This window comes from Cariama cristata, unplaced genomic scaffold, assembly GCF_000690535.1.
Source record: "Cariama cristata isolate BGI_N322 unplaced genomic scaffold, ASM69053v1 scaffold31696, whole genome shotgun sequence".
Classification (NCBI taxonomy): domain Eukaryota; kingdom Metazoa; phylum Chordata; class Aves; order Cariamiformes; family Cariamidae; genus Cariama; species Cariama cristata.
The window spans coordinates 5,253-17,811 of record NW_009622071.1 but is presented as its reverse complement, the minus strand read 5'-3'; the positions used below and the strand labels follow the sequence as shown (position 1 = coordinate 17,811).

The 12,559-nt window shown below is 38.8% G+C and overlaps 1 protein-coding gene across 1 annotated transcript; it reads left to right on the top strand.

Annotated features, from left to right (window-relative positions):
• Window positions 1-63: 63 nt before the first annotated feature.
• SUGP2 (SURP and G patch domain containing 2) lies at window positions 64-12,250 on the top strand. The gene is given in 10 exon segments (XM_009702214.1): window positions 64-178; window positions 1,344-3,026; window positions 3,931-4,084; window positions 4,774-5,282; window positions 5,468-5,579; window positions 6,412-6,626; window positions 6,816-6,932; window positions 7,860-7,924; window positions 8,605-8,741; window positions 12,130-12,250. Coding segments are annotated over 10 exon segments (3,228 nt in total).
• The last annotated feature ends 309 nt before the right edge of the window (window positions 12,251-12,559 follow it).

Here is a 12,559-nt window from a genome sequence, read left to right as displayed (position 1 = left end):
ACCTTCCCCAGCGTCCGTGCCCCGGTCAGGGACGGCATTGTGCTGTGTTGCTACAGGATAAAAATGGCCTCTCGGCGGATCACACGGGAGACGTTTGATGCTGTAGTGCAGGACAAAGTTAAACGGTATCGCATGGACCGGAGTGATGCTATAGAGGACACAATCCATCATTTTAAAGGTAATGAAACCCGGGCATGACATGCCGTGGATTATACCAGCTCTTCTGGTAACAGCTCTGTTAGGTTTCTTGCCTTCCATTTACGTGTATTTGCCTTAAATGTGGACTTCTGCTGGTGTTTTTCCACATCCATTTTTATTTAAGAGGCCAATAGCTTGGTATGACTGATGCTATTTCAATGTGGAATGCAAATTCCAGGCAAAAAAAATGAATTTCAAACAAAGGAATTCTGTTCAGGCTGCATCAGAGAGTGGGTCTAATTTCAGGGAGGTCTCCAGAGACATTGCTGCAGGATGGAATTCTGTTGATGTCTGATAAGTTAAATAAATGTAGGAGTGCGTTTGAAGCCTTTGAGTCTTTGGATTTCATGTTGGTTTTGGAGAAAAAGCTAAAAGCAGGACATTAATCTTGTGAATGTATACAAAACATGATCTGCAAATTCTTTTGGCTTCTAAATTTGATATTTAAAATGTCTAGAAAAATAACTTGGGTTACATTCATAGGAAATTGAGATTTTTAAAATAGGATCTCTTCTGTTTTCTTAAAATTGTATAAGCTCCGAAGAAATTATTTACTTTAAATACTTAATTTGTTCAAGTATTTTTTACTTTCTGAATTTAACTACTGCAATTAGGGAATAGGGATTCTTGAATACTTTGCAGGAAATTCTAGTATTTCTGACTTTAATGTTATCTTAAATAATTGTATATGAGTTGATAGAAAATACCATCTTCTGTTCAACTGTGGAATTCCGACTGTCAGCGTGGAAGCAGAAAGTGCATGCTTTTGATATTTTTACATCTGAGAAATCTGAGTAGAAGCATTATGAGCACTTTAGCATCTTCCTAGACCGAGAAAGTTGCGAGCAAGTAGGAAATGGGGTTTATAGCAGAACTTGTGTTTCAGCTTTAGTGAGAGCAGAATTTTTAATAAATTGTTTTGTCACATGTGTTTAGGCATTGTTAATAATTTGTTGATTTTTGCTTATTATGAATTGTTCAATGCATGTAAGAAAGCAAATGGGAATATCCTAAAGTTACATACCTGTACTGTTCTTCAGAAGTTTTGATGTGTTGACTCTTGTAAGTGTCTGAATGTGTTCATTAATTTTTTTTCTTAATACTACTTGCAGTGTATTGGTGTATTTGTGTTTTTATCATTACAGCTCATTCAAGGCCAGTCCCAAGACCAAGATACGAAGACACTTTTCATGATGATGGAAGATATACTCATGACAACGCCCAGCACCATCCACATGATGACTGGAGTGAAGACCCTAGAGATGACTATCCAGGACCTTCTTATAGATCTACTAGTCCTCTCATAAGGAAAGATAACTATTACCATGAACAGTACGGCTGCCCAGCGTCTCGTGACCGGGAATTTGGCCGCCCAGCATCTCGTGACCGGGAGTATGGGCATCCAGCTTCGCAAGATCGGGAGTATGGGCATCCAGCTTCGCATGACCGGGAGTACGGGCACCCAGCATCTCGCGATCGGGAGTACGGGCACCCGGCTTCCCACGACCGGGAATATGGATGCCCAGCTTCCCATGACCGGGAGTATGGGGGCCTGGCTTCTCATGACCAGGACTATGGGCCACCTGACTCTTGGGAATCCACCGGACCACATGAAACTGATTTTAGTTCTTCAGATATTTTAGGTGATTTTAGATCACCAGGACTCATGGAAGATGAATATGGCAACATGGAAAATCAGGAGTATGATGTGGACTTTGGAATTCAATCTGACAGCGAGTTCCGACCCCCAATACGGAGGGGTAACATTGGCAGGGGAAGAGCTCTGCGAGGAAAGCGTATTACAAGGGGCGCTGTTAAAACTAAAGTATTCAAAGGAGATATCAAAACTCCCCTAAAGAAATGGAACACTAAAAAACTGCAGGCAGGCCCTGATCAGAAGCCAGCTATGCAACCTGATCAAATGCCAGAAACTGCTGAACAACCTAACCAGAGGCCGGTGACCATCCAGCGCCCTAATCAAAAGTTGCCTCCGCGACCTAATCAGAGGCCAACGATAGCAACCCAGAGACCTATTCTGAGGCTCCCAAAGCCTGCACATGTTTTCAGAAATCTCAATTTTGACCTTGTGGACAAATCGGACATTTTTTCAACATTTGGAATAGAAATTATAAAATGGGCTGGGTTTCATGCAATAAAAAATGATGCAGAATTTTCCCGGCTCTTTGGAGCTCTCTTTGAGCTAGAGACAGAAACCTGTGCAAAAATGCTTGCCTCGTTCAAATGCTCCTTAAAGCCAGAACACAGAGATTATTGTTTCTTTACTATCAAGAGTTTACAACATGCTGCTCTGAAAACTCCAAAAGTGGACAATGAGTTTTTAAATATGCTATTGGACAAGGGTGCTGTGAAAACAAAGAACTGCTTCTTTGAAATAATAAAACCTTTTGATAAATACATCATGAGGCTACAAGACCGCCTCCTAAAAGGCGTTACACCGCTGCTTATGGCCTGCAATGCTTATGAATTAAGCATTAAGACGAGTGGTTTTGGTAATCCAAGAGAAATGGCAAGTGCTTTTGAGACCACTGTTTCTCTTTGTCGTAAGTCTTTAGCACTTCTGGGTCAGACCTTCGCACTAGCATCTGTTTTCAGACAAGAGAAAATACTTGAAGCTGTAGGGCTCCAGGAAATGGCTCCAGCACCAACACTATTCCCAAACTTTGATGATTCAACATTGTTTGGAAGAGAGTACATTGAAAACTTGAAGGCTTGGTTGGAGAAAAGCGGATATCCAATTCAGATGAAAAAAACTGAACCAGAGTCCACAATACAGCTTAAAAAACCCTCTCCTGACACAAAAGTTAAAAGTGAGTGAACTGTTGTATGCAGTATATAATGTCTTCATTTGTCGCTAGCATTTTATTTTAACTTTTATGGTTTCATTAGATCAGGAATTCCTAATTCTGGGAATTCCATGTAAATCCCTAGCAGTGCTGAGGCAGGTAGTAAATACTATCTGTTGTAGCAATCGCTTTCAGCTTTGTGGATGAAAGCGTGTCTCCTTCCTCCCATCTCCTGCACGTGCTTATACTTTAAACCTAGGATTTTCACCTTGTGCCCTTGGCTGCTTCAGCTGCCCTACCCTCCAGCATCACAACCTCGAGGTAGGGAGGCCAGGACCACAGCTGTAACTGGCTGCATCACACAGTAAGTATTTGAACATAAGCAAAGTCGGAGATGTTACCATTGCTGCTTTTATCAGATGCCAGGCATATTTCTTTGAAGTTGTTTATATACTACCATGTATAGGACTGCTAGCGCCTCTATTGTATTAGGCCACCTAGTTCCTCCTCTCTAAAGAATTCTTACTATACTCATCTGTTTTTTCCTAATTGAACTTCAGATACTTTTGCAGGGAGGTCTTGCAGCACTGACACTGAATGGCTAATAATTTGGAACTCGCCCCTTCAGAGTAGTGTTCAAATGTACCTATTTTGCACAAAATCCTTTTGGTGCAATAAGTAATTGCCTTTTAAAGGATGGCTTAACTTGCCCAGGATGGCAAAGGATAAGTTTGTTAAACCACAGTGCTTCTCATAATAAACTGTTCTAGAATCTAAGTTGAGTTGAGAAAACAGTCAAAGTTTCTGAGGTTTCCTTAATTTATTCTAGTATTAAGTGCAGCCTTTTTTGTATTAGTAAGTTGAAAAATTGCAAATGTCAGTGTGTCAAAGAATAAAAGAGATGACATATTGATACTCTGTTGATGAGAATAATACAATGACTGCATTTTATTTCTTTCTACAGTCCCACAGCAAGCTGATCGGAAAGTTGTAGAGACAATTGAACAGCTAGTGAATAGCATTGTTTCAGGAACCTTGTCTGCCAAAGAGAGAAACGCTCAAAAGAACTGTCCTGAATATTGGTAGGTGTGTTTGAACAGTGTGTTGTGATACTACTCTCTGATGAAGATATTTGGAATATATTTAATTAAATACTGAATTTCATTCAATGAGTGTGAGATCAAAGCCTATTGTATATTTAATCAGACTTTTTTAAAATGTTTCCTAAGCTAATTATACTTCCTGATATCCCTGGAAATTGTCCTGTTGCTTCTGTTTTGTCTAGTGGATCATGTTCCTTTTGATCTGTCCATAATGACTGTATGTCAATCCACATACAAGAAGTTAAACGCAATTTACATTTACGAGATGAAAATAGTAAGCAAGTGTAGTTAATATAAACATACAGAAAGGTAACAGGCTTAAGGATCTAGTGTTCTGTGAGGAAAGCTGGGACACTTCCAAGTGCAATGATCTTTTAATATGACAGTATCTCTTCATGTGTGAATTGCAGCATAGCTGATTAATTACTAGCCAAATGATTTATGTCAAAACCCTCCATCATTTATTTGCTTGGCATACTTTACTTACTGCTTTAGGAGTGGAGTTGGCTATTATTCTGAGAAAAACCTGTGCAGGCTAACATTAATGTAGCAACTTGTGTATACCGCTGGAAAAAAGGATCAATTGCTACTGAGTTTCTGGTCTGAGAATTGGAGATTAGTTGTGCTTTCAGCTTAGGCTTTCATTTTATTTATATGATTTTATTTAGGTTCTTGTCTGATGAAGATAGCCTAGAATACAAGTATTACAGACTGAAGTTATCAGAGATGCAAAGGCGGACATCATCTGGAAAGGAAACGGGTGGTGAGGGCAGAACACTAGAAGAATCTGCAACAGAATCAGTCAGGGCCATGTTGTATGCCAGGAAAGTCGCAAGTATTAAGAGAAGGCTATTTAAAAGAAAAAGGCTTGGAATTATCACACTACATGGTATTCGAGGAAGGAAGGTGAGGAGAGCAACCATAGGGACGCAGACTGTGCTTTCAGCTGGTACAGTCCTGAAGCACCAAGACAAGCATCTTCAAGGTTCAGTCCAGTCAAAGCCTTCTGTATCAGAAACCAGCCTGTCTGAGAAGAATTCTTCCCTCGACACAACCTCATCCTCACAATGTGCCACCAGTTTGGAGGCCTCTCTGCCAGCAGAAGAAAGGGCAGATTCTGAGGATTTATTAGCACCGCCTGAACTTTTCCCACCATTGTCCTCTCAGTTTCCTGATGGTAAGTGAAGATTCAAGATTAGATTTTAAATTGTAAATTGTATGAGAAAAGAATTGCATAGAATGTTCTACTGGAAAGTCTAAAACCCATTTATTTTGCTAAAGTAGATAGTGCTCAGCTGTTGACCTTCCAGTGATGCAAATTTTGTACGAAGCTATAGACAATGAGCATACTGTTTCTTGCAGTGGATGCTAAGACAATGGAAACTGCTGAGAAGCTTGCCAAGTTTGTTGCTCAGGTAGGACCAGAAATTGAGCAGTTCAGCATAGACAACAGTGCAGATAACCCAGACCTTTGGTGAGTAACCTACACATTTTTCTGTGTAAATGGGCTGATAAGAAAAACCAAAATGCGTCTAAACAATTACTAAGGAGATATTTCCTTTTATTGTTTGTTGAGATATATGCTTTTATTCAATGTGTTTAGGAACACAGAATTTTCAGCAATACTCCCTGTTGTCCTGCTCAGTAACTCCATTAATGGTGAATATCTGAAATACCTAAGAAAGAACAACGCTTCTCCCGAATGTGTACATGCACAGATATATGTTTAGGTTTTTTCTTTTATATCCTAAGTAGTCAGCTTGCATCTTGAAACAGTGTTCTGCCAAAGTATTTTCAGTCTTGGGGGTTTTTTGTTGTTTTTAAGCGAGGCTTTGATTACAATGGCCTAAGTGCTCTAGTGTAAATTAGCACAGTTTTTTCTCTTTTAGTCATACTGTGCCAGCAAAAATGGAGCCCTATTATCTCTTCCTTCTCTCAGAATCAATACACCTATTTCCACATAGACCATGTGACTGAAATTTGGAAGACCTGAATTCACTTCTGGGGTCTCTTGTTTGCCTTCTGGGTCATCCAGAGCTAGCATCTCATCTTAGTTTCTCCATCTATATAATGAAGATATTTGTTCAGAATTCTGTACAATACAGTTTGAGAAGTGCTGATAAAAAGCAGTCCGTAAGAATTAAGAATGATTGCTGGTTTTCGTACACGTTGTTGTAGAATCCTACAGTTCTACAAAGGGAATGACCATTCAAAAAATTAGTAAGAGATTTATTTCTAATATGTTGCTTCATGCTAGCTAAAGAAAATTTCTGTCTGATATTATTTTCACTGTAATTTTTGCTCAGGTTTCTACAGGATCGAAACAGTTCTGCTTTCAAATTTTACCGAATGAAAGTCTATGAGTTATGTCCATCTATTAACTTCAGTGCCGTGTCAGAAGCAACTGATGCTGGGGAAAGTGCTAAACCTGAAGAGAGAAATTTGGATATTTCAGAAGAGGAAGAGGATGAAGAAGAAGAAGAGGAAGAAGATAATGAGGAGGAAGCTGAGTTTGAGGAGGATACCTCCCAGCCTTTGGAAGAAACGGAAATGGAGCAAGGAGAGGAGGGAGAAGAGGATGACATGTCAGCAGGTAGAAGTGTGGAAAACCTAGCTGAAGAGATGATTTCCAAAACAGGAGAGGAAATTTCAACAGGTGAAATGCAGCTAGCCACATCATCTGACGGTGCTATACCAAATCTGTCGACACAGGCATCGACTCCTGCTCCTGGTACCCTATTTCCTCGCAAACGAATCAGCAGCAAGTCTCTGAAAGTTGGTATGATTCCTGCATCTAAAAGGATTTGCCTCATAGAAGAACCAAAAGGTGAGTGTTACTTAAAAGACATTTTGTAGGTATCAGTACAGAATTCCTGATTTTTATGTACTTTGTTACTGACTGTTATTGGCTAAAAGAATTACATTTCTTTAACGCAAAAATGAATGCAATGTTCACTTTAAAGGTTCATTCAACTGACAAAGGAGAATCTGAAGAAATGGTGTAATAGTTTTTGTATTATAGTGCAATAGCAAAGTTTGCGTCAAATGTCATTCCTCAAATATTCTCTGAGTATATGTGAATGTTATCCTCTCTCTGCTGCTTTAAAATCTTACAGTAATAGTTTTTGCAGGGTTTATTATATCAGTGTATGGACGGTTTAACAGACTTAAGTATAGCAGTGAACATACTTTGAGTGTTTGACTAAATATATTTAGACTTTGGATGGGCCTGTCAAATTTTGTCAATATGGCCACAGCAGGGGTGGGTCATGATGTTCTAAGAATTGAGAGATAAGTAGCTTAAACCTGATTATATGTGCTCTGCAGCTACTTTAACAAATGTCTTTTCTTTGCATAATGATTTTTATTGGTGAAGGTTGTCATCTGTGCTATGGAAATGATACACAATAACCTCGTTTAAGTCCAGGCTGAATTTTCTATCAGAGTATTACAGAAGCTCAGGGAAATGAAAGATCTAAAGTCCTTACAGTATATCATCCATCAGTGTATTGCTGGCACGATATGTCCAAAACTAACTACATGCATGTACTAATTACCTTTGTTGTGGCAGAGGGTAAAAAAAGTCTTACCGTTTCTTTTCTTCCTTTTTTTTTTTTTTATTCTGATCTTTCTTATTGGTTCTGATTTTAGGCCGAGGCATTGAGTTAGAGTCCCACTTGAGATCTACTTTTGGAGTTCTGTATTAAAGTTGGTTTTCTTTACAGCTGAATTTTGTCTTTGATTTGACTTGCAGTGCATGAACCTGTCAGAATTGCTTATGATAGGCCTCGTGGTTGCCCAGTTACAAAGAAGAAGAAGGTAAAGAACTCTTCTGGTTTGCAATTGTGTTCTGAGAATCAACTGTCTTTACAAGAGACAGCCTGTGAAAATGTGCCAGTGTCATAAAATCAAATTACAACCTGAAGAGCCTCAAAAAGACTGGACTAAATCTGAGGAGAGCTGTGGCTCCTGTTGTCTTTTAACTACCTGTGTCAAAATTAAATCTTTTATAATTACAGCACTGTTGAAAAGCTGTATGTTAATCTTGTCTTCTATTTAAAAAAACTAATAAAGAAATCAGCATATTGCTGTCTGGAAAACATGTTGTAATTTTCCAAAATTGGTGAGATGTTATTTGACTACTTCTGTATTTGTAATAGGAATTTAGTCATCAGATCATTCAACATTTGTTATTAAAAAACATAACTGCTTTTAAAAATATGAAGGCATATTCTTTGCTATTTTAATAATGTGATTAAAACAGTTTGAGAACCCGAAATATAGATTTTATTTTTTTAAAAACTGGCAAGGCAGGTACTTACTCTTTGATACGACTTTTTCTATGTTGAAACTGAAGTGCTTCTTACCGTTTATTTCTGTATATCCAGAAATTCAAACACACTTAGTTTATAGGGGGTCAGATTTTGAGGGATTTTAATACATTGTCTCCCTGTATAACAAAAAAACCCTTTTGTTTTTCTATTTTTTCCTCTCCATAGAAACCAAAAGATTTAGAATTTTCACACAAGAAGCTGACAAACAGGAATGTGGGTTTCCAGATGCTTCAGAAGATGGGCTGGCAAGAAGGACATGGCCTTGGTACACGAGGAAAAGGAATCAGAGAGCCTGTAAAAGTGTATGTAATGGGAACACGCTACAGAAATTTGACAGCTCTGGAAAAGGCTGGGATTCTGGTAGTAACTATGTTTCTCTAACCCACCTAGATGTGGCCAGTTCAGTGTTTCGTTTCCTTCTTGACGTTGGCCTCTGGCCTAAGCCAAGTTGAGCGTGGAGACTTCACGCATTTTTCTGGCCAGGCTGGGCAAAGCCTGGTCTGGAAGGTGGCCGTTTCTTGCCGTCCAGTTTGACATCACTGAAGGCTGCAGCATGAACGCTGCAGTGTGCGGACACTTTCTAAAGATGCATGGGTGCCCCTGTTCTTCAGGGGGCGGTTTTTGTTGTTTGGTGTATTTAGGTTTTTTTAATACGTAGTGGTATCCTGGGAATCTCCTTGCTACCACACCAGGTACATAATGTATAAGTAGCCTTTAGGAATATCATACATAGTACTCCTAGGTTTAGGCAACAAATTTATTTTCACTCTAATTATGTGATTCATTCCACTGCATCCTGAAAGAGGTAAGTGCATCTGCCAGAAGGTAAGTGTGCTTTTTTGTTTCAAAAGCAAAAGTGTATTTTAATATTCATTTTGTCTTTTAAAGATGCTGTATCCAGTGTTCACGGCTGCTAGCACGGAGAGCGGATAATATCTCCTTCAACTCCCTGACTGACTAAGGAGGCAGAAACTATTTATTTCTTTCTGAACACATATGACAAGCTTTATAGTCCACACACGTAGTCGGTGGTTTAACAGTCGTCTTTTCTTTCTCCAGGGATTTCTATGTTCTCTTCATGCCTTGGACAGTACCGGTCATTTTAGGTGGTGGGATGCTTCTGGTTGTTTGCTTTCTTTTTTCCTTAGAGCTCTGTGTAGTCCGGTGGTTGTCACTATTTTTCCTATATTTCCTTCTGCGGCAGCAAATGGACAATGAGAAAGCAGCTTACTTTGCCTGTAGCTCTCTGTGTTCACCACTGTTAGAACCTTGGTTCTTAACCTTAAAACTTGTTGAGACCAAATATATGAGTTTGGTTTTTGTTTTTTTTCTGTAGCTCCTGGCACAAGTTTCACTGCACTAATCATGAGTTATTTAATTGTATCTGGTCTGACAGTTAGCCACCACATTCTCAAAGTTTCTGGCCATCTTTAAGAACTGCATCTTTAATATGTGAAAATACAGTTTTTCCAGCTTGAGTCCATTGCTGTGTCACTCTTGTAAAGACACCTGCAAAGAGTAGTGAAGAACTGCTTTCTGTACCTCTTAGAAAAACTTGTTGAACTTTTCTGTAATGTAGAGAGAACTCCATATTATTGATTATTTTCATGGTGTGCACCTCTTTGCTTTCCCATCAAAGTTAATTCTTTGGACAGTACTTTGGGACAACCTCAGTGAGGATGAAACCAGTTCAATTTAACATTTTGCTTTCTCTTGTTAGTTGCTTTGACTCAGTGCAGGGGTTCTGTTGTTGTTGTTGTTTTTCATTTAGTAATCTGTAGCCTCTACTCTTTCCTCCCCTTTTGAAACTACCAGCTCTTCTATTGATGAGTTGTTTAAAAGTCCACGTGCTGTCTAATCTCATTCTCTGAGCAAAAGGGGATAGATTAATAATTGGAGAGATTCCAGTTCTAGTGTGGAGCATACCTCGATCATTGTATAACGCTAATATCAAAAACTGATGTATTCAGGCACAAAGAAACTTGAGGCCCTTTTCTGTTAGGAAAGCTTAAAGCTTGTCTTTGGCTGTGAAAGCAAGTCATATTTGCAGGTTTGAGGAGATTTTTATTTATGTTACTGTAAAAGATACGTGAATTACATGGTGACTCCTCATGGAAATGATGTGTCCAGAAATTTTAAATGGAGTTTCATGTTAGTCTTGGGAGCTGTTCCCTGCCTTGAGAACTAATTTGTCACAGCTATGGGTCTGATCGATTTTATGGTTCAAGAGATGTTAAAAAAAACCCAAACAAACAAAAAACCCCAAACCACACTCAAAGGCAGAACATTGTTATGGGATAGACCCTCCTCTGAGTAATTATCTCAAGTCTTTGATTTTTTTTTTTCATCCTGAAAGTAATCTAGAAGAGGAACTGTGGTGTAAATAGAAAAAAAACCCACACACACACAAAAAAAAACCCAAACCAAAACTGTTCTGTTGTTTGGAAGTATGAAGCAGCCATTGTGTAATAGAAACAGCAAATGAAGGGAGTCTGCTTCAAACAGGTCATACTATAAAAGATGAAAAAAACCAAAGTTTTGGGAGGTCTTTTAGGTGACTTTATTTTTAATTGTAATTTAAAACGTTACTTAACTTGATCATACAGCTGCCAAGTCAGACTCTACCATTCGGAAGAAAAAAGAGCACCCAGGGTTTCTACTGTGGACTGTAAAGTTGACTTTGCTTTTTAGAGTCTCTGAATATTCTCTTAGAATTGCACAACAATCTACTTGACTTAAGTGGACCTATTATTACAGAAATTGGATAAGAAGAATTTTTCTTTATCCTGCTTAAGGTCCTCAGATTTTACCCTGATAGCACAGCAATCCCAATTTCAGTACTTGGGGCAATCTAAATTTTCTTGCTTCACACAATGAAATCTTTAACAAATAATACTAGTGAAACTGGCACAGAGGATCACTTCTGTGGCAGAGGTTTCATTAATCTTAGCTTTGTAATGTCTACGTTCTATGCACATAGCCCGGAGAAAGAAATGGGTTTTAATTATTTGTATGTCTACATTCTTGTGGGTCACCCTCTCCATCTACTTCCAGGGCAGAAAGTTGTTTTGATATTGTTGAGGCCTGTCTGCTTCTGTTGGCATGTTTGGATGAAGAGAGATGCATTAATGACTCATTTTTCTTGGAAGGGCAGGAGCTCCAGGTTTTGTCTATGATGTGTGTCCTACAAGACTTCAGCTTGCTTTGGGTGCTAGAAATTTTAAGCAAGCAGCATTATGTTCCCATGGTAAAAATGTCATCTTTTATCCAGAGTTATGTGGCATTTCCTACTCATTCCACAAAGTCTCTGACTTCTCTCGTTTATGAAATGTAAGAAACAAGGCAATTTTGGCCATCTTTTCAACAGAGGATCCCATCTACCATGAATAAAGTGGTTAAACTTCATGTAAGAATTTGATCTGTTAGATGACTGTATCTTCACTGCTCCCTTAATATCATAGGAGCATTTTTTTCTGGTGGGTATTTGCATGTGTAATGGGAGGTGGGAATTGTTTTATAGTTGATCTGGTATGCCAGGTACCAAGCCTCTGCTCCCCTTTTCCCCGAAATGAAGGAGAATTACTTTCCACTTGAATTGTGTCTATGTTGGAAGCTATTGTATAGACCTCTTCTGCACATTGTCAAATGTAACAGAAACAGAGTGTTCTAACTATTCATTTTGCTCCCTAGGGGTGCTACCTCTGCAGGGGAGGGCTTGGGTGTTGCAGGGGAAGAAAATAAAGAAGATGCATTTGATGTTTTCCGTCAAAGAATGATACAAATGTACAGGCAGAAAAGAGCAAGTAAATAGGTATGTGCAATGGACACATCTGGTTTATGAATTCCTGCAAACATTAAAATACCAGGGCTTTTTTAGTCTTCCTTTACCAAGAAAATATTAGTGTTTCCATGAGTATATTTGGCTTCTTAACATTTCCTGAGAATCCAGGCCTACGTTGAACTGCTTTGAACTGCTGAATTACCCCAAATCTTACTTTCTAGGTTTGACATAAGAGACTCACTCGCTAGAAAGTGCACGGATATGCAAAGGCTGCTGTGTGAAACATCTTCAGCAGAGTATGCCAGTATGAAGAACACTTTGTTCTATAGTAGTGGACTT